Genomic DNA, 23,452 nt, shown 5'->3' with positions numbered 1-23,452 from the left:
TTGACATACAGCACTAACTTCAAATGCCATTTTATCACTCTGACCTTTCAGGGACCTGGAATTAATCAAAGAATAAAGTGCACTCTTTCATAAATGACAAGAACAGTTACCTTTTGGTCTGACTATTTGCTGGAAAGGTTGGAATGGGTTTTGGGATGATTTCTACCAAAGGGTTTTGTTGTTTGTTTGTTGTGCTATAGCTTTAAAATTGTATAACATTATTATAGCAATAAAAATTAAAAAATGCATTATTTGTGTAGCATTTAGTTCATTTAGCATTTTATATCTTATGTTAAACCTTAAGGATTTCTTGACCGTAGCACATTTTTGAGTTAAGCTATTTTAGTGGGAATTAATTGTCAAGGTTATATCTCATTTTCTTATACTCAATCTTTATAATGTTAAGTTGTGTTTTAGCCTGTCCTTCTACACTCCCTTTTTCATCCTCCTTCCTTAGCAGTTCTGCCTCAGTAGGTCTTGCTCATTGAATTATTAGCTAATTGCCAGGTAAACTCAGTATTGATTGTGTGTTGCCCAGCAGCAAGTGGTAATAAGTGAGGTTTTATGACTAGCTGCAAACTGGATTCTCCAACTGGGTCCTACAAAATACTGGATACAATAAAGATAAAGAACAAAAAAGATGCATGGGTGGAATATGATCACACTTATAGCTTACACAGAAACACACACATTTTCTTTTCACTGTTTTGTCTCTGCTGCAGAATCTTTGCCCTGGAGAGTTGTGGGATCACTGTGCAGTGCTGCTGTTGAGCCACTGTCTTGTCCTTGCTATGTAGGTCATCGGTGCCCTCCAACGATATCTTATCCCATCTGCAGTGCAGTCAATACTGATGACTGAACTCCAAATAGCTTAGGATTAGAAGTTGCTTCATTAGTCTTTTTTTCTTTGCCCAAATAATTAACAACACATCGTAAGCCTATAAAGAAATGTATTTTTGTAGTATTGACACAGTATGAAACAGTACTGTTTCATTTGCCTTTTTTGATGTAGAGCCTGAGGGGGAAAATAAGGCCTAAACCAGGGGGGAGAGCAATGGAAGGGTTTCAAAAAAGGGAATGCAAGGGCCAGAACAGAAATGGTTTAGACACAGTGCTCTGCGCTGATCCTAAGCATGGCAGCCAGTGGTGTGTTTCAGATTGTTTTCCATTTGCATGATAATATGAGCATGGATTGGCTCACAGAGACACACACAAGCACACACCAGGTTTATTACATACAGACTAATGATTCCAACAAGCCAGATTACCTGAGTAACTATCCTGGATTTTACACCATGCCCTGAAATAAATTAAATTCCTCTCATTAGCATGGAGGTTACATAAGCCTGGTGTACAGGTATATTCAGCGGTACTGAGGCAATAAGCTGATTACAGATAGAACTAAGACATTTACTCCTCTGTGCTGCAGTTGAAATTAATTGGATTGTAAACAACTGGACTGTGATATGAGTACTCTTATGTTGTATAGCTCCTTAAGAGGAGGCACAGTACCTGCAGAGAAACCGATAACTCATTCAAATACTATACAAAGACAGGCAATGGGACAGCACCTTAACATTGTTTTTTTTTTAAATTGTTTATTTTGTACATTTACCTTTATTTAACCAGGCAAATCTAATTGAGATCCCATCCCTTTATAAGGGAGGCCTGTAGGCAAACTATTGTACATATTTTAAGTCTATGGGAGGAAACCAGAGTACCTGGAGAAAACCCACACATGCGCAAGGAAAACATGCAAACTCTGCACAGGAAGACCCCAGGTCCGAACTGGGGATCAAACCCAGGACCCTCTTGCTGTGAGCCAACAGTGGTAACCACTGAGCCGCCATGCTTCCCATAAGTGCAAAAATGTGTGAATCAGCTGTACAAAACCTTCTATGTACTTATGGATTTATTTTTATTTTATTATTTATTTATTTATTTGTCTATTGGCCAAAATCAATGGAGTGTGTATGAGTGCAATCTTAGCCATTCCAAATGAAGTATGGAGTGATCAAGTTGTTATTAGTGCTGTTGGTGGATTGCCCTATGTGCTGGGCAACTGCTTTCCATACAGACTGTCAGACAGCAGAGGCAGTTTAAATTGTAATTTGTGCGTGTGTGTATTAGTGTGTGGTGCTTAGGTGGGCCTAATGTAGCAGTGATTTGCTGAGCAGGCAGCAGCAGTGCTGCAATTTATTCCTTGTATTTAGATGTTATGTGCTCCATTCGGTCACACTTCAGCAGACACATGGAGTGTGATGCACATATTTGAGATGATAGTAGTCCTGGTGGTACGTGGGTGCTCAGATTCACTAACTAAATAGAAACTTGCCTTTTTAATTGCAATTTTATACAGTGGACCTTGAAGTGATCAAACGTCTGTGAGTGTTGCAAAGGTCATTTCTGTTTTCAGTTTCAGTCTGATCTTAAAGATTTCAGATCTGTTAAATGATCAATCCAACTCTTTAAATGCTCTTCCCTCTTGTATGTATTTGATTTAAGACCCACCTTATATCCTGCTTGAGTTTTGTTAAATGCTTTTGACAGGCCTCAGCTTACCTTCCTAGTAAAATGGTCAGACTTAAACAGTTGATGGATGTCAGAAATAATTCAAAGTCCTCAGTGAGGTTCTGATCCAGCACCACTAGGTGATTCCTGGCATAGAAAATGTGTCACTTGTGATCTACAGTGAGGAACAAAGTGTCCTTAGGTGTGGGATTCTTCCTTTCAGGCAGTATTGATTGAAAGACAGATGATCTGAAGAGGCCATTAGGAGGATTGAGGAGGGAGGGCAAAGGCAAGGAAAGACCGTGTGATGATCAGTGCTCTAATCATTATGCCACATACAGCGCTGCCTTCAGCATTATCCTTACAGATGCAGATTTATACCCACACAGGACAGTGGAGTAGGCGTAAAGCAGAATTTACAACAGTAGTGTGTTAGAAATCTATAATGTTTTGGGCATTATACAAACAAATGATTTAGACATTTGTTTGAACTCGCTTTCTTCAGCCATGTTGAGCGCTGGTTTTGCATTTGCACAGATCCACACATGACTGCACACCACTGATGGGTGGGGCTCTGTCATTGTGAATGCAAGGCTGGTGAATGCACATACATACTGAATTTTCATAAGGAGTCTTTGTACGTTATTGGTGCAAGCATGCGGATTGGTGTGTTGGGAGGAAAGCTGAGTACAGTAAACTGGGCTATCTGCAGCTGTCACAAACACCTCCTTTCCTCCTCCTACTTGTCCTACAGTGTAGTATGTAGCACACTTGCACTTGGGGCTCATCAGACCAAGCCAGATAAAAGCTGCTCAACTCCAGCCGAGAGCTTAATTAAAATGAGGCTGCCATCGCAGAGTGACACCTTTTACAAGCTCCTAACCGCTCAGTGTTCTCCGTTACTGCCAATCCAATTATAGAGCAAAACAATAAAATCGACACAGAGGGAGCTGCAGCAAGCAGGCTGGCATAAAGGAAAGGACAGGGAAGCTATTAAAGATTATATGGAGATTTGCTCTGTAGACTGCAGAACAAGATTGTTTAGAGGTTTCATTTTCACAAAAGACGCTTAAGTGAGCACGCCACATCAAATAAAAAAATTCAGCTTTTGAAAGCATGCATGTGTTTGAACAAGGTGTGAAAGTTTAACTCTAACATTCAGAATGAACATAGTTCAGATGCATCCTGGGGATTTTGTTTCCCTGTAGAAGGACACGACCTCCATGACTTAAACTCTGAACACCCACCAAGTTGCTGGAGAAACACAGACAGCATGAATGTTGTTGCATATCCTATTTAAACAGACCCAGCAGTTTCACATTTAGATTGACAGATTGTGTCACAGCTAGACTTTCTACATTGATTAAACTTAAAAAGCCACATGGAAATTATGGGTTAAACTTATTAGCTACAAGACTGCAGGTTGGAGGATATGATGGTAGGGATAAAAACAGCTTTAATGCAGAAAAAATAAAAAAGTGCATAATATAAAAATACATATTTTTGATCTAGAAAAGAAAATCTAGTCAAGCTTTTTCCAGATTAAAAGTTTTAATAAGGACAGTTAGTCACGATATGAGACGGTGAGATCACCTCGACCCATTCAGAAGACAAACGGAGACTGGCTGGTGCACACTGCTACCTTCAGGGACCCCTTTTGGTGGGTTGTTTTTTGTCGCCGTCTCCCCCCCTCCCCCCAAAAAATGCGTTAGAGGAAGAATAAAATAGGCTACAAACATGAGCACAAAGACTGGCTAAAAGTATGCAGCAGCACAGATACAACCATAATAAGAGTTATTATTTTGAAACTTAAAACCTTAAAAATACGTAGACCAACTTGGTCGCATTTTGATCTTTGCAATCTAACAAGGAGCAAGACTCATTCTGCGACTCATTAGCAGCTTGAGTGACAACAACATATCAGAGCAGCAAAATTTATTCCCTTGCCTCTGATTAATGTTCTCTGAAAGCGCTTGTGAGCATCTCTATCAGTGAGCTGTGCACTGACAGAGGGAACATCAACATCGAATGGGCTGTTCACCCATTTAGCGGCACTGTCTTCTGAAAGAGCCTTTTATTTCTCATGTTTAGATAAGAGTGGTGTAGTAGGAAAGCAGATGACCCTAACAGGAGACATTTACCTGTCGGTATGAGAGCGCTGCTTCCTCTCTGCTCCCTCATCACCTGACACAAGAAGCAGACTCACCTGCTCCGTCACGATGACTCACTGTCTTTTTCAGGGCTCTCTCTACATTGGAATTGGCAGGAAATCAATCCCGCTCTCATCTACAAAACACTGTCCCTCGCCTCGCTCGGTTTTGTTCCTTCTTCGTGTCGCGCTCCCCCTCCTGGCTGTAAAGAGTCCGTTCTGGACTGAGCACAAGGATGGGTACAGCACTGTGCCTTATCAGAGGAGGCACCGGGGCCCTTGGGCACTTTGTTCATCAGTATCAGCCAATTCCATTTTCAGCTCACTGTCCACATCTGCCAAGCCCCCAAAACACATTTATGATTCTGAATAAGACAACAGAATGAAAACTAGAATGGCCCCCAAAATCATTTTGGGGGGCAAAATACATCTTTAATTGTAGCACTTGTTAATTACAGAATCCTGCAAGTGGAAAAGAAAAAAGATACAATGGATACAGAACATGATTATTTATTATGCAAATGTATTCCATTTTAGAAACAATTAAGTGATTAGAAAGCTGTCACTCGCTGCTCTCTTTCTTCTCCTTGTCCTTACTTGTCTTTTTCTTTGCTTTTCACCATATTACTGTAATGAAGCCATTACTTCTTCAAGTGAATTTTAATGAGTTTTTAAATAACATTTTAATGAGGTATATATTACCATAAAACACGGATCAGGCTAAATTGAATTGTGAGTGTGTGTGTGTGCGTGAATGTGTATGTACTCTTTGGCAGTGTTAAAGGAGAGAGGTTCATTAAGAGTTAATTGTATTGTTTCTCAGGAGCAACGCCACACATTTTTCCTGGCCAGTGGAATGGCCCACTGTGGTCTAACTGTCATTACTGTGTTGCTCTGGGGCTTGTTAGGCCACATTAAGGGTCCTGTTTGAAAAATGAGCTTTGAATGAGGCTGCTCTTTAAATAAGGTGTTTGTTTAGCCTTATCTATTCAATCACAGGTTGAAGTACAGTTTGAGCTATGCATCTGATGGAATGCATTCTCCTCATTTGCATTCAGCTCCATCAATTCAGCACCTTTGTACTCTTCACCATTTCCTCTGCTTGACCTTGATCAGGCATCCTCTTACCATCATCCCCTGTTGTGTGTCTTACGTCGCCCTTCCGTTTTTTTTCTCCCCTCATGGCATTCTCACTAGACTACACAATCCTTGTCTCCTTTTATTCCCTCCAAGGCACTGTTAAAGATGCACGATTCATATGCTATCACCACCCCACCAACACCACCATAATATCACTGCCAGCTATATGATTGCCTTTACTCTCACTATTTTCTTTTTTTTTTTTTTTTTTGCTCTATCTTATCTGTGAAAGTGACAGTGTTATTTACAATCCCTTAGCTCAGGATTTGCAGATAGAGAGAATAAGTGGATGAGATGGTATCAGCCCTGGCCATGGTCTGTGGAGAATGACGAGGTGTGCATGTACATGGCTTCATCTGCTGAGCCTCATCTGCAGTCAGTGCAGCAAGAGCACTGACAAGCAAATGGAAGTGAATGAAGGGGAGGCCAGGGTGAAATGCATGAGACAATATTGTGGGTTGGATTAAAATGATTTTGGAAAAAAAAAACAATGAAAATCAAAGTCTGGATATGACCTGATGAGGATGAAAATAAGGCAGACATAGGGTAGAGATGTGGTTACAAATTTTGCTAATGATGGGTGGGTGGGAGTCTCTCTCCAGCTCTCGGTAGAGGTACAGCCTTGGGCACTGCCAGACAGCCATATTGTTGCAGATGCTTCTCTGTTTTGACCTGCAACCCCCCTGTGGAGGAATATAGGGGATATGTGTGAAGCTGATGCTTGCCTGCCAGCTGTGAGGCTAATTTCTGCATCTGGATCAGGGGCAAAGGTTAGCTCTGGCCTGTGGGAGGGCAAATGATCCAGTCATAGGAAGCAGAAAAGGTTGCATCCAGACAAATGGGGCAAATCTCCTGTCAGGGTAGCATATATAGTATGGTATTATCCTTCTCTTGCCTTCAGCGCCAGCAATAATACAGAACATCAATGGCAGCACGTAGAGTAGATTTAGTGTGTTTTGTCAAGTGACATATATATTGTCTCGCTTCTCTAAGGGTGGCATTGAAAATAGTGGCATGGTAATAGCACTCTGCCGGATGAAGTGCAAAGAACACTTGAATGAAAAGATATTATAGCTCGGAGCAACTTTTGTTAAGCCCTTTCAGTTTGTACGTGCATGCTTTATTTTCTAACCAGTGAGCGTAGAAGGTGTTGGGTTTGGGTGCCAGGGTAAGGCTCCAGGCTACGAGCTGATCTAATGTCTGCTTCTTGCCCTCTGACCTGCAAAGATGTCTATAAAATCAGAGAGATTGTTTTTTGACAGTAAATACAAACAGGAATGTAATAGTCACACAGACATAATAAAACAGTAGCGTTTTCAGCTTGCAAAGATACTAATCTTTTTACCTTTTTTGGGGGTGCGGGGGTGGTATTACTCAAAATCGACTTTTTTGAGCGTTATGTCACATTATAATGTCTTTCCTTCATTCAAAACATACCCAATGTGTTGCTTTGACTCATTCATGCATGTTTGAAAAATCCCTGAACCTCCTGTTGTAGCCATGTGGAGCTGCCTAAATGCTCGCTGGTACAAAGCACTGCCTCTTTACACAAAACTCCTCCCTGGAGCTCAGTCTGCAGTGTCCCCGCACCACAGAGCACCTCTCTCCTGAAGCATTATTGTGCTGATGTGGAAGTGTAGGTAGGAGTTTTTTTTAAAGAGAGAGGCCAGTTTTAAGACATAGATAGATAGACTATGATGCAAAGTCAATTTTATTTTTGATATAGGCAACATTTTTGTAACAGCTGAAGATAACATAGTTACTTGATTGTGGTGTAGAATTAAACTAAGTGCCTGGAAAATACACAATACTATCCCTTAAGAATGGGTCACATTTTTGTATAGTTTTTATGAAGGCAGAGGCAGATCATTGCAATGTTAAGTACCAGAAATGTTTATTTTCATGTCGTGGCTGTGAGAGCAACCTTCCACAGAAAGATTTGCTCCCGTAGGTGAATATGTTTGTCAGCACTTATCTTGGTATGCAGGCAGGACACTTCAGTCAAGGTCCCCCACTAATCTTCCGGACAAGCGGTGTCACCCTCCAGTGAGAAATATCTCGGGTTGGAGGAAAAGGGTGGCGAACTATACAAAATATTATTCCTCATCCTGTCCTTGCAGGCCACCTCTGTGTTTTGATGCTGCTTGTTTGTGATGTCACATGTCTGTGTCCAGATGATTGTTTTCGTTCACTGGGTCTGTCTCCTGCAAAAATTCACGCTCACAACAGAACTTTTTCCGTAACGGGTCTCCTCTGCAATGAAGGGCAGTATGAATTAAAAAGTAACTGTGTGTGGGAGTCTCTTTTGTGTTTCTGTTTTGGTAAAAAAAAAAAACCTCCACTCTCAACCCCTGGGCTATTTCACATCCTGCAACCTGACTCCCTCCCCTTAAAAATTTTGCTGAAACAGTGCCAATTGGAAAAAAAAAAGAAGAAAAAGAAAATTTGCAATGCTTTTTCCTCCCTCTGCCCTTTCATTCAAATGAGCACACTCCTTTGATATTAATGAAATAAATAAATAAGCTGTAGAACCAAAGGCATATTAATATTTTTCAGACATGGACTCTTTTTAGCCCACAGCTGGAATTGACAGATGTTGCACTTGCCAGCGGAGGGGTGTAAATGGGGGGAAAAATATAGATGCATAAATATTAATAAGCAAGTAAGCAAGATGGCAAGAGTTTGTGGCCTGCTGGAACTCCAAGGGAGGTGAGATGTTTTCAGTGGGATAGGAGGAGTTGAATGTTTCAGGGGGATAGAAAGTCAATTACTTCACATCTGTTGGCTGATTCCAGTCTAAATGCCTACAGGGCTGCAGAGTTGGAGCCAGAGTTCATCTTTAATGCACACACCCGCTTAATGATTCAACCCCATCAGATGCATCTCACTCAGAATAACAGGAGAAAATAAGTTCATAAATTATAAAATGCTCGCGTTCTGATGCTAATATAAAAGTATTCTTTTGTCTCATGATGCACGATGTAAGGCCAGTCAGGAAAGTGCCTTCAGGCAGCAGTCATGTGGAAAAGATACAAACTAGCCGCGCTTCCATCAGTGTTTTTTTAATGAGCATTTTGAAGTGCCATATTAGAAAAGCTGAATGGAAACGGCAAAACTCGCAAAAACTTCCTCAATTTCGCAAAAATGTTTTCACCCTTGCTTGTGGTGGGTTTTGAATTTTTTTCTGAAAAGGAGTTAATGCACAAAAGGGGAGATGGAAACACATTTGCCGAAGAAGTTCTAATGTAGAGAGAACGTTTACCTTGATCAGCTTTTCTAATAATTGTAGCAGCTGCAGCTGGACCCTCCTCCCAATTTCAGTGTCTTCCTGGAAATTCCTGTAACATGAAGAGAATTGCATTTCTTTTTCTATGTCTCCAGACATTACATGACTATGACAGAATAATTACAACTTTCCCGATCATAGCAACACGTCCCTGGTAACTTCATTCCATTGTCCAGAGATGAGTAGTCCCTGCAAGTTTGCGACTTTACTTCCCGTTTACCTCAGCTATGTGTTAGGTCAAAATCTTATGTAATTACACTTTACGTAGCCTGGTTGATTTGCTCCAAGCCAGTTGATGGAAACATGTCTGATTCGCATTTTCTGTTTTTTTTTTTCCCCCATTTTTTTGTCATTTAAAAATTTTGCATTAAAATTGGATGAAGACATGGTTACAGATGTTGTTGTGAAGCAAGATGAATTACTTTTTGTGTTTATTGTGGGATGAGGATGACTGTGATGATTGTGAACTTGTTAGAATTCTACATTTGGACATTGTGTGTATTTGGATTGGCTCCGCCCCTCATTTACCTTGTAAAAGCAACTGGCAGGTTGTGTCTTGACACGATTCTCTCCGCAGTGTTGACTCTTTTCTGTATAGTTGTGATTCTAAACAACTGTTTAAACTGTCCTCAACAAGTTCATGTGTGAATGTGCCGGAGCGAATGACTTTTTTTCATTTGCGTGTTTTGCTTGTTTGTTTGTTTTTTTTTGATGTGTTTATTTCGATTGAAGTGTAAGGATGCATTTACCGTGACATGTCGTGCTGTATTAGATTAGATTAAACAGAACAGCACACGCACCATTATGATGCACCTAATGTGTGTTGCTTTTGTCACCGTTCTGATTCAAAGGAAATTGATTCTGACAAAAATCCCACGGGTGCTATCAGCAATGAATGGAAAGGTGCAATTAAAGCCAACGCGATATTGCAAACAACAGGCTGTGTATGGTCCAAACCAGGCTGGGATTTTAAATGGCAGGACATCTGTTTGTAATGCAAATACCTCGAGCTCAGTGGTGACGGTTTCGCCTTGACTGGCTAGGGGGTCCGGCACACTGGAGCTGGCTAATTACCTTAGCTCTTTAGATTAGAGGGCAGCCTTGCATAAGAGAGAGAAAATCTCTATCTCTACCTCTTCTGTATTCTCTTCCATTACCCCCGTGTAAAGGTTTCATTTGAATTCATGTCACACAAAAGTCCCACTCTGTGCCCCTGTGCATCCCCAGGATAATTGGGTTGAAAGCTTCCTCCCTTCCTCCACTCTGCCTCCTCTTCGTCTAAATAAATAAATAAGGAGACAATGGCTGTGTGGCTTTCTTTAGAGAGGCTAAAGTGAATGAAGAGATGAGAGAAGCCAGGAGCGCAGGGACCAGTTATCCTCTCTTATAATCCCGGCCCTCCTTGCTACTGTCTCCTGTGCCACATGGAATTTACGTGAGGACCTGTGGTGCTGCCCTTAATTTAGCCCTTCTCAAGCACCTTCAAATTCCGCCCCCAACAAGCTGATTCTTATTCATCCATCAAAGGAATCACAGCTGTCTCTGCCACAGTGATGGAGAGAACAACCGATGCTGAAATTCCTGAAGTGCTACTCAGATGATTAAAATTTGTTTTAATTACAAAGAAAACAAAATGTGTCCTAGTTTAGTTTTTCAAACCCCCTTTTTTGGCAGCAGCAGGTGCTTTTTTGTGTATTCTCTTATTCGAAAGGTTGCATTCTGCTCTAAACTTGTTTAGAAATTAAATTTCTTCCTGACAGTTTTGTGGCTTTATGCTTGCCCATCCTTTTAAATTAGCATTTGTTTGCGCTTTGGCGTGTTCTCCATGACAGTAGCTTTCTTTGTCTGATAATGAGCTGGTGTTGTATGTTTCTCCGAACACTATGCAGGGCGAGAGGTTATCTCTCTAATGAAAGGCCTACCTGGGGGGTGATTAGATACAAGGGCACAGTTGTTCATCCGACCACCCACTGGCTTTTTGTGTGTTAGCACATGTTTGGGTGTGTGTGTATGTGTGCGTGCTACCAAAGTGAAGCAGTGTGGCACCCCTGTTAGCTTTCACAAGTGACTGACACCAGGCTTCAGGGCATTCTGCTTCTGTTTGTTCTCCTGCTTCCACAGGGACCTCCATTAGCTCCAATTAGCTTTCATTTTGCTTGCCCAGTCAGATGAAGCTGCACGTCCCATCCATTTAAATAGCTTGGATAGCTGTTGCTACCTTCACACTGCACCAAACACTATATTAGTATGTAACAAAATATTTTAAAAATGTATTTACATGTTAACTAACTGGCACTGAAGTGCAGATCTGCTGCTTGAATTTTAGTGTTTCTCACTCTTGATTATTTTCTTCTTTGTCCCCACAGTGCTGCGAGACGACTTTAGACAAAACCCTACTGATGTGGTGGTAGCTGCTGGAGAACCTGCGATTCTTGAATGTGTTCCTCCTAGAGGTCATCCTGAGCCCACCATCTTTTGGAAAAAGGACAAAGTGCGAATCAACGATAAGGACGACAGGGATGACAGGATTACTGTGAGTATCGCTGAAGGTGTTTAAATAAAGCTGCATCATCAACATTGATGGTAAACTGATTTCAACAAGCAGTTGCTGCTGGAATAGTCTATTTTCTAATCATTAGTGATACATGTGTTAAGGGCAATAATGCAGCATGTGCAACCTCACTTGATGTTATTTTAAAAGAAAATATTTCAACCATGGATAACAATGAAAAAAGGGCATAAAAATTTGTTGTGAAATATATAGAAAATAAAATTTACCCATTAGGATTTTTTTATTGTTATTACTTAGATTCGAGGAGGGAAGCTTATGATCTCCAACACAAGAAAGAGTGATGCTGGCATGTACGTTTGTGTGGGGACCAACATGGTTGGAGAGCGGGACAGCGAGACAGCACAAGTAACAGTGTTTGGTACGTGATATTTCTTGTCTTGATTTAAAGTTTTTACTTGCTTATGGCTGTTGAAGGTAAGTGTCCATTTACGTATAGTACTTTAGGCCAAAGGCCATAATAATTATGGTTTTATTTAGACTTTTCCCACTGAGCTTCATGCAGTCCAAGATTCATTATGCCTTTCATGTTTGAAATTTCCATTAAGCTGTCATGTGGTTGTACTGTGTGAGAATAAAATTTAACAAATATGTTAGGTTAGATCTAAATCAGTCATTTAACCAACAGCTATGGGCTCAGTTTATTCTTTGGTACTATTACTAAACCGATTATGGATGAATCGAATATTATTTAAATTAAAGAGGACATATGCTAAATTCACATCTTTAGCCATTTAATACATTTTGTTGTGTACTTGGGAGTCTCTAGGAGTGCAGGATTTTTCTTCTGGTGCTGTATAGATATCTTTATATTTTTTCTGGGTCATATTTTTCAATCCTTTCAGTTTTTTTGTTATTTTTTCTGAACTATTATTTTAAATTATTTACAACGGAATTGTCAAACAAGGACTTGGACTTTCCAACTATATATATTTTTTATGATTTAAATGTGACAAAGGATTTAAAAGCATGATATGTTCACTTAAAGTGTTTACAAGTAATTAGAGAATGTAACATCTGTAGATTGTGTGTAAAAACTGGCACATGAAATGTTGTTTAAATTTTTTTTTCTTCCCGTTCTACAGAGCGACCAACCTTCCTCCGGAGACCCATCAACCAGGTAGTCCTGGAGGAAGAGATGGTGGAGTTTCGTTGCCAGGTGCAAGGAGACCCCCAACCCAATGTGCGCTGGAGGAAGGATGACATCGATGTTCCTCGTGGGAGGTGTGCACTTTAAAAAGCATGTTCTAAAAGAGTTGCCAAAAAGATGTCTTCTTTAAGAAGAAAAGTTCTTTAAGACTTACTCATTTTGCCCCGTAGAGGATGATAATGACATGGTTTGAGCTGAATGTGAGTGAAGAAAGTGCTCCTTTGTGCATGCCAGACTTTGTGTTAAGTAAGGATGTGGCAGACTGCACTCAAGTTGAAGAGGCTGTGCTACTATTTCAAACTAATAATCTTCCCCTTTAGCTCTCACCTAAGGAGGCTGTAAGGACTTTACATATATTTGTAAGCAGTGCACAACCTACATAGTTTACATGGAAAAAATAAAATAAATTATAATAAAAAAGTTCATTTGAAAGATTCCACATATGAACTTATATTTATCCATGCAAATAAATTTGAGTCACAGGTGGATGTGCAGGGAAGCAAAATGGTAGGAATGGTGGGAAAAACGAATATTAAAGAATAAAAAAGTATTCACAGTTAAACAGACATAATCTGAGACTGAATTATGTTTGATGTGAAGAGACAGAAGACAGCAGCTGACTTTTTTTCTGACTGTACATGTGCAACTGTTCAGAGGTATACCCCGTACACATCTCTGAAAAATTACAGCATCTTCTATAGACATTAAGCCCAGTCGATGCGTCCTCACACATGGACTCAGTCACTTCAGCAAAAACAGAAACAAATGTGGGGAAAAAAACTAATTTAAAGAGAAATGTTCACTCTTCATCCAAGCATCACGTCCTCACTGATCTTGTTGCAATAGTGCTCTCATTGGGTCCTGTGTGCGTCAACCTATCACTTCACTGTGAGTAACTTGACTCACGGTCAACAGCAGTGTCATCGTCAGGAGTGGACTTCAAAGAGACTAGTATTCTGTCTCCAGCCAGCAGGCCAGTCACATGCTGCTCGGATCACCTCAACAAACATACACTCAGTGGACCTGACATCTCCCAAGGCTAGCTGCAGAGCTGAGCGTAGGCGGCTTGTTTGTGTCTGATAAGGATTTGGTTCACTGGGCAGTGGGATATGAGCCCTGTGCCAAGGCAAACACATAAAAGTATTTCACTCAAGTCTTTGATAGGGAGTTGGCTGTAGAAATGAGTTCATTTTGTACACTAATTAACAGATTTATTATGCAGTCGGATATCTGTCATGTGCCTGGGTCTGCTCTAACCGTAACATTTCTTTGAAGTTTGGCCATTTTTTGGTATGATAAATATAAAAAATATACAGCAGAAAATTCTAAAAACATAAATATTGCATCTAATTGTAATGTGAGGCACATGGTTCCTTTGGAAGATTTAATTCTAGCAAAAGCAAGAACTGACACGTACATGTTTAATTTTGATTACTTTCTCTTTTTTATGCTTTTGTTGTTTCACCAAAAATATTATGCTATATGCTCCAACTTTACATCGTACGACGGAGTATTAGGGCCAAACGATGAGATTTTTATTTATTTATTTTTTAAATTACGAGAATAAAGTCATAATATTACGACATTAAAGTCGGATAAAAAATAAAATCATAATATTATGAGATTAAAGTTGTAATATTACAAGATTAAAGTCGAAATATTACGAGTTTAAAGTCATAATATTACAAGATTAAAGTCATAATATTGCGAGATTAAAGTCATATTGTCTTTACATGAAAAAACATGTCAAGTTGTTCTTTAGTATTGCTATAAATAAATAGTTAATCTTTTAGCACATTAGCATCAAATTTTCAGTAGCAGGACTTGGATATTGTGCAAATGACTACAAACTGAAGCCGTATTTTAATTAATGGATGTATTGACGATTTAGTCACGTAGCTAATTTGGATGAAAGCTTATTACACTAACAGTGACCCGGGTCATCATTGACTACTTTATAAACACAGAGACATGGCTGCACACAGCAGGTGTAGGGAAAATAAGGAGGAAATGAGGAACGGGAAAAAGACACGTCGTGACTTTTTTTCACGTAATATTACAAATTTAATCTCGTAAAATTATGACTTTAATCTTGTAATATTATGACTTTATTTTCATTATATTATGACTTTATTCTCATAATATTATGACTTTAATCTCGTAATAATAATAATAATAATAATAATAATAATCTCGTTGTGTGGCCCTAATACTCCGTCGTAACACCGTATCACCTAAAGATCAAAATGTAGTTCCATGGGTCTGACTATGGATCTCTACATACAGCTACTGTTTACATTTTGATAATGGTCAAATGTGCTGAAGAAGAAGAAATCATGATGTAGCCACTGTGGCATCACACTTCAAACATCCCCAGCTGCATCAGAAGCTGTCTTCACCAAAAGGAATAAAAGCCCACAGAAGATCAAGCAGTCGTTTATGCAGCAGGGAGTGGTCTTTGTTTGCCTTTTATTCCAAAAGGTTACGCCGTCCTTATTATTATGATAAGCCATTGAATGAGATAGACTTAACACGACTGCGCCGCTTTACCATCAAAATGTTTCAACTTGTCTTTGCTGGCTCTTTTACACGCCTGAGTCCCTCGGTGGGTTTCTGTGCACGCCACTTTTATGCTAGGAAGAAGGGAAACGGAGCCTCAGCTGAGTAAACAGGTTGTTAATATGCTCAGTGGCTCCAGCTGCCTCACAGGCAAACACATGCACACACTGGCACCTGTGGTGTACATAAAGCCCCAACATGGCAGTGACTTCATGTCTCAATGGGACAGAGGAGGAAATAGGGACGGGACAATGATTGCATTCAATTAGAGGACAGTGTTGTTGTTGTTGTTTACATCTGTGTTTTACTGTGTTTGTGAAAACTAAATTCAAACAAGTTAAAATCACCAAACATCTTCAGCGTCCTACACATCAACAGGTTTGATCCTACGATGTGACAAAAAAAAATCTTTGTTTCTTCACTTATAATCTATGAAAACTCCTAAAGAAAAACCCGTGGAATCAGTGAAATTACAGTCTGGCACATGTCAGATTAAAAGTCTGACAATGTAAATTAAAATGTCAGAAAACAGCAGGTGTCCTAAAACGATAGATTTCTTTCCCTCTGTCTCTGCTAAAGAATCATGCTGAACAAAAAAAAAAGCTTCAGTGTTATCTTCATTATTGTTCATTTTTGTACACCATATTATAGTGTTGCTTACTGTTTCCCCTGCTTAATCTAAATAAATTTCTAAATAACAACAAAAAGAAGAAGAATTAAAAGTTTTAAAACACAAACAGTGTTCCTACAAAAAAAAAATGTGCCAAAACTCATCACCTTGCTGGAAAGTGAAAATTTCATTTGTTTCGGACATTAAATACTCAAATTTCCCTCAGCATGACATTACTAAAATTGAGAGACAATCATTACCTGTCTTCATCCCTGCCACAATTCTAATTTCCTCATGGCAGTCATAAAAATAATTGGAAAAGAAAATAACTAAAATTAGATCAGCCCCATCTGTAGCTTTCAGACATTGCCTGTCATCTTCATCAGGACAGAAAACAAAATAACACTTTTTAAATACTTTTTATGTTTTTAAACAAATCTTTAACCCCAATTGTAGCCCTTTCACACGTTAAATATCTGACGTGAACAGAGGTGGTTAGAGTACCCAAAAGCTGTACTCAAGTAAATGTAGCAATATTGCAACATTATTCTTACTCAAGTAAAAGCCAAAATTAGCCATCCAAGAAATTATTCAAGAAAGAGTGAAGAAAAGTGCTTGATCATAACATGAAGTCATCAAACTGACAAAAATTGACAATTATGTGAAAATCTAAAGACTAAAATAAAGAAAATGAATGCAAATAGTGTATATAGCATGATACATTCCAACTGAACAAACACGTTTCCAAGTCTTTTTTTTCTCATTACGAAATTTATGAAACTAGAGCAGGGCAAAGAATGTTACACAAGTAAAGTAAGACATATACTGTAGTGTAGTAAAACTACACCTAAAAGTACTTTTTGTTTTCATAAAAAGTTCCTAAAGTAAATGTAACTAGTTACCCACATCTGGATATGATACACATTCCTTCAAGGCCATGAATTTATTTTTACTTATGTAGGTCATTTGTATTGGAATAGTTTTCTGTTGAGCTCTTGTCTTATGTACTGTATATATTTTTTATCCCAGTATACTAAGACTCAACAGAACAGTGAGCATTGCCAGCTTTATTTGCCTCCAAGTGCAGTGTGTGGCCCAGGACTTCCCCTGCTTTGGTCCTGCGCCCTCTCCTCGTTTACTTTGGGCCCTCGTGCCCTCTCCTGTGCCTTATCAGAGCCTCTTATGTCTTGTAGTCCATCTGTATTCAAGCCCTCTGTCCCTGTTGACCTCTGCAGCCCAGCCTTTGCAACATTCAGCAGAAAAGCCTTTCTTTCGGACTCAATTCCCTCTGGGGCATGAGTGTGTGTGTGAGTGTGCGCCGCTGTGTGGTTTTGTATGATAGAGGTGTGTAGGTCATTCTGTTTGAGAAAGCTTTCAAAGCTAGTGTGACAGGAGCGCCTTTGTTATGCTGACCGTCCGGTTTCAGTGATTTCTCACCTTTGCAACTCAGCAAAATAAAAAGATGACAGGATACAGTTCCCGTCTCCATTACTTCCTGTGATGCATCAGGCATTTAGTCTGCAAGTTTGAACAGCCGTTGAGTGAAGCAGGATGATTGAGTGTTGTATCTTTAGAGTTTATTGATTCGTGCTGTGTAAGAAGAATAAAACAGTGGCTGTTTCTTGGATGAAATGAAGATATTGTGATGCTATTTTTATTTCCTATTCATAAATTCTCTTTTTTTGTGTGTTTTGTTGTTTGAGGTATTTTTTTGCGTGCGGACATCCCACATTTACAAAGAAAGAAAGAGCAAATACCTTCCTTTTTAATTTTTTTTATTTTTTTGTTTCTCCAGCATTTTGTAGTGATAGATGAAGGGTTGACATGGAGACCTCACATAAATTATTTAAGAACAAAGATGGCTAAATCTATTGCTGTTCTGTATAAAGTAAGGGAGTTATTTAATGATAAAGCACTGTACATGTTGGATAATGCAATAATAGGTCCACACCTGGTTTCTTGTATTGAAGTCTGGGGGAAAGTGTGTCGGACAATTACAAATCCAGTTTGTTTTTTTTATTACAGAAAAGAGCTGTAAGAATTATTACTGGAAAACTTTGTCATCACCCATCAAATTCATTATTTTGTAAATTGAAAATATTGAAGTTCTTTAATCTGGTTGATTATAATAGTCTACTGGTTATGTATAAGGCCCACAGAAACACATTACCTTTAAACATTAAAGTAAATTTCGTTAAGAGAAAGAGTTGTTATAACCTTAAAGGGGACAGAGATGTTTGTAAAACCCAAACTCAGAACTAGTTTAAAGGAACAATGTACTTTAATTCAAGGAATAAAACTGTGGAATAATTTGGGGAATGATGTAAAAACTGCAGGATCATTATGTACATTTAAGAAAATTATAAAAGTTAGATTGCTAAAGAAATATGAAACAGTAAAATGTGTATCTATATAGATTGTTGTTCTAGAGGGATTAGATGTTCTTGTCTTTTGGCTTGCTGATAACATAGATTTTTTTTTTGTTATGAACTTATTCTTGAGACAAAAGGGGCATATATTATAAGATTTTTTTCTTCTTTGCTGCCTTTCATTTCATTTTATTTGTGATTTTGATAAACATATATTTATATATATTCTCATTTTTCTTTTTATATTTTTTCTTTTTATTTCATATTGTATATAAAATTATTAGTTTTGTTTTAATTAAGTGAATAAATTGAACTGAATTGAATTTTCCAGTAAGTCCACAACACCCACTGCAATCTATTTTGTTTTAGTAAAATTTGAACTACTTCTTTGATTGCATTGGCAGAGAGGAGAAATAACTCCTTTACATATGATTACATTATGTGCATTTGTATTTTCTTCTGGATTACTTTAGAACTAATGTAGGATAAATGATGAATGTCAGAGGGATTATTGGCCAGCAGACGTGCCAGGAAGCAGAGGAAGAGCAGCTCTGGCTGAAGGCGAGATGATAAGTGATAGCGGGTAATTGATCCCCTCTTATGGGTATCAAGGCCTGGACAGGTAGACTCCTGCTGCTTTGGTCAGCATGAGGGAAATTAGCGGTCAGACAGTGTGAAACTGGATCAAACTGTCAGAAGGAAACGAAGCAGAGAGGGGACTTTGAGTCCAAGCAGTCAGGCTGGAGTCCTTGCTGGAATTGGCCTCTAGTCTGACTCATGCTCAGAGTTGGCGCACACCTCTTCTGTCGACCACCAGATCTTTTCATACGTTCTCACTGAAACACAGGAAATAAGACCCTCTCAAAAGAATCCTTTTGTATACACATTTATTAAGCTGTTTATACAGGGGGAGATAAAAGAAAAAGCTCTTAATGTGGGTGAACTGGCACAAGTGTGAAGATTAAACATGGGTGGTTGTGTCCCTGACAGACACATTAAAGACGAGCCCTTACGAATGATCTGGAGGATGTTTGAGATGTAATGCTTTTAAAGTGTGCCCATTAAATTTTCATCTGAGTGCAGCCGTCTCCTGGTGCAAACACATCAGGCTGACAAGCAGGCGGGAGGGGAAAAAAATGCAGCTTTGTTTTGGCATTTGCTTACATTCCCATCACTTCTCATCTACCCTCATGAGCGAGGGAGTCTGCTTACAGTATGTGTGTATACGTGTTGGATGACGGTCTGCTTTGCTTTGTGTGCATGTGTACGGTGTGCTTCCCCTGCCTGAAACCAAAGGGGTGTGCAGGAGGGTGAACTTGGCTCTCCTTTCCTTTCCACAACCCTTTTACATGTGCAATTACATTCCTCATCTAATAGAGAACAGAGCTCTCCCTGAGTCCAATCACAATAAGGAGCTACTGTTCCCGCGCTGTGTGCCCTTACATGTGTGGCCACAACTGCCTTGTATCCCTGAGAGGATTTCCATTCATCTTGTCATCTAAGCTGTTTTCATATAGGAACTTGATTACAGATTGATTGCATTCATGTCTTTTTAATAAGTCATGGACCTGCCTGAGGTTCTGCTTTGAGAGGCTGATAAAGATGAGACTAAGAACAATCAGTATGTTGTCCAGCTTGTGCATACCTGGGTTCTCCAATCAACAAGGACTTCAGTCAAGACTGTGGGAACCTGGACGAGCACTTGAGCTGTGCAAGTTTCTGGATGATGACAGAATCTGTGTTTTACTTGAAAGTCAAACTGAAGGGATGAAGTCAAGTGTTAAAGACAAAACTAATCCCTTTATGATTTTTGCCTGTTTCTTTGCCTACTTTTCTATGGGGGAACTCACGGCCAACACAGGGTGACAAATTAGACATTTTTTTATTATTATTATTTATTTATTTACCATTATTTTACCAGGCAAATCCCATTGTGATCTCAGATCTCTTTTTCAAGGGCAATCATTATTATGCTTACATAGTGACAGTTTGCATTACCAATTAGCCTGTCATACATGTTGTTGTGTCTGTGGGAGGAAACCCAGAGAAAACCCTTGCAGTCATAGCTTCTTTCACAAGACAGTTCGGCAAAATCGCCACACAGTCTGGTCTGGCTTTGAGCTCCCTCGGTTCATTCAAAAAATCACAAGAGAAGCCAGACTGTTCCAGCTCACATGTACAGTACGTGATCAGAAACTAACCCAGCAGCTCAGAACCAAAAGAGGCATGGAGCAGATCTCAGTTTGGCTGAATTTGACCACAATTACACACATATTTATTGTGTGACACGTATCAAACAAAACAAACTGAGTTATCTCATTTTAGCGATCCTGCGGTTCAGTATTTTTTTAGACTAACTACAAAGTTGTTTCACATTGTCTTTAATATTCCCTCGGTAATAAAATCTGTTGATTAATCATGCAGCCTCCCACTGACGTTTTCCTCGTATTAAAAAATAATTTTAGTGATCCTGTGGTTCAATATTTTTAAACTAACTACAAAGTTGTTGTTTAGCATCATCTTTAATATTCCCTCAGTAATAAATCCGTCTGTTTATTAATCCTGTGGTCGCTGACGTCTGTCTCGTGTCAAACACACACACAAAACTGAACTAACTAATTTTAGTGATCATGTGGTTCAATATTTTTTTAACTAACTACAAAGTTGTTGTTTAGCATCATCTTTAATATTCCCTCAGTAATAAATCCGTCTGTTTATTAATCCTGTGGTCGCTGACGTCTGTCTCGTGTCAAACACACACACAAAACTGAACTAACTAATTTTAGTGATCATGTGGTTCAATATTTTTTTAACTAACTACAAAGTTGTTGTTTAACATCATCTTTAATACTTCCTCAGTAATAAATCCATCTGTTGATTAATCCTGCGGTCGCTCACTGATGTCATCAGCTTATCATTTCTGAGCAGCGGAACCACGGGTTGCCTTTTTACAAGACGGTCTGCCTGACTCGCGCCCGGCTCTGATACTACCTTGCTTAGGGGCTCAGAGGGGCATCAGAAGCGGACTCACTTCACTCGCCCCTCCGCCTTCGTGTTTTTTCTGAATGATCCAAGGAGGACACAACACGTCAGTCCCGGACTGAGCTGTCTTATGAATGAGGCTAGTATCGTACTTGCAGTGGGCCTCAACAAGAGTAACCACATTTTAGAGAATACGTTAGAAATTCTTGCACAATACAACAGTTACAAGCCAACAAGGTTCAAACGTGTGCTCTTAAAAACAACCCAAACTGATAATTCCTAGTTATTTCAATGACTGACAGTTTATTTTATAAAACAGTTGTCTATTTATTAACTATTTTGTCAACCAAAAAGCATGTAAGTTTCACACACAATTCTGTGCACAGCATCAAATAAACCTGTCCTGTTGAAACAGTCAAATGAAAGAGGAGGGTGTATTAACTTGAGTCAGGGTTTTTGTTGCATAATTATCTGCAGTGATGTTTTAAAGCTCAGACCAGTTAAATACATGACTCGTGGCAAGATTGCACCTCTTTGATGGATCAGTGTTGAACTGATAAGAGAAATTTAAGTATTTTGGAATGAAACTATCAGTCCTTTTTTTTCTATTTGCTAAGGGCTCAACTAAGCTTTCTTTCTTTGTTCAGACTTGATTATGCAGGCTTTATAGTATCATAATCATTTGTAATATGAATTACTTTTGTAAGTCTTACAAACATTGTCATCTGAATTGTCATCTGATTCCACTCAACTGAATTGAGTAACTGTAAAGTATGTTCAGTAAGATGGTCAGTAAGATAACTTTTTTTAAAGCCCAGCCTTGGTCAGGACAAGTTGATTAAAAGCACTTTAGATTTTTTTTGTCAGGAAGTTTCAGCATTCTAACTTGTTGCTGTCACTCTTTTGCTCATCTTCACCTTCTCCTGAAGTCAAGAGTTCATGTAGAGCTATCACTTGTATCCGGAAGGCAGGAATGATCCAGTGTCCATTAAACTGTTTGTTTTTTTTTATTTTGTTTGACAGAAGGCTTGTCTCAAAAGATCTCTACCCATTTCTTCAGATGCCACTCACAATGGCTTCATGAATAAATGCTTTTATACACATCCACCACCGATACCTGAACTGTACATCCCCCCTCTGTAGAACAAAGCACTCAGTCATGACTCAGTCAAATAATCATTATGGTTCTTTAAGTGCCTGTGTGGAGTGGTGGAACCAGCAGTCATAGCTGAGGAATGTGCTTCAATAAAACTGCCTTTGAATGTTTTTTTTAGGAAATGTCATAACAGCAACTAAAAAAAAAATCCAACATGGATAGACAGGATAAATTAGTTTTGCTGCTGCCAGTGGCAAACAGCCATCAGTACACCTGATAGTTGAGAAAAGGGGTCTTTTTCACTCTGAAGGAAATGAACCATGGCGTACTGCTGCAGTACAAATACATCTGAGCACGTCACTGTGAACTATAGTTTATCATTTTGTTATGTTGAATAAGGTATCCAGAGTAAACTCTTTTCCTCTTCATGCTGTCAAAAAACCTTACAGCTCTTTAAACCTTAAGATTTACCATTGGTAGCCGGCATTACGAAATTTTCCTAAAATTGTAATATATTTATATGAAGATGTGCAAGATAATACAGAATAAGCTTTCATTAAAAAAAATTGCTCTAAATTGTTCTTTCTAAAACATATTTTGAGACTTTCTCTTGAAAGGTTTCATAAATTTTATAAAAAAAATACCACTGCTCTGTGCCGTTTTCAAGTTTAATTGGATTTTTAGGTGCAAACTTTGAGCTTTAAAGCACAAACATGTGAGATATTTTTAATAGTTACATCATTTAGCTATTTTTTACCTTATGAAAAATAAATACTTTCTTGCTTTTAGTTAATTGGAAACCTGATAAAGGACATTGTGCAGCCTGATCCTTAAACAGATCTAGAAATGTAGAAAATGACAAACATTTGACTTCCTGCTTCACTAAAGATGTGGTCGCTTAAAATGCTCAATCATGCTGTAAATGCACAGTAGCACAGTCATAAATAAACATATTTTTGCACACTCAACAGGTACTGGTGAGCATATATATGTGTGTGTGTGTGTGTGTGTGTGTGTGTGTGTGTGTGTGT

At 38.9% G+C, this 23,452-nt stretch overlaps 1 protein-coding gene across 8 annotated transcripts in view; it reads left to right on the top strand.

The window, feature by feature from the left end:
• Positions 1-23,452, top strand: part of robo2 (roundabout, axon guidance receptor, homolog 2 (Drosophila)) — a 282,117-nt gene that overhangs the window by 198,747 nt on the left and 59,918 nt on the right. For all 8 annotated transcript variants that reach the window (XM_014014119.1, XM_014014115.1, XM_014014118.1 and 5 more), the window contains exons 3-5: positions 11,453-11,619; positions 11,896-12,016; positions 12,741-12,879. In XM_014014119.1, the coding sequence (XP_013869573.1) occupies positions 11,453-11,619; positions 11,896-12,016; positions 12,741-12,879 (427 nt within the window). The remainder of the gene's footprint in view (positions 1-11,452; positions 11,620-11,895; positions 12,017-12,740; positions 12,880-23,452) is intronic.

The sequence above is a fragment of the Austrofundulus limnaeus genome, unplaced genomic scaffold, assembly GCF_001266775.1.
Source record: "Austrofundulus limnaeus strain Quisiro unplaced genomic scaffold, Austrofundulus_limnaeus-1.0 Scaffold110, whole genome shotgun sequence".
NCBI lineage: Eukaryota > Metazoa > Chordata > Actinopteri > Cyprinodontiformes > Rivulidae > Austrofundulus > Austrofundulus limnaeus.
Note: the sequence above shows the minus strand (reverse complement) of the source record. Positions and strands in the feature narration are given on the sequence as shown.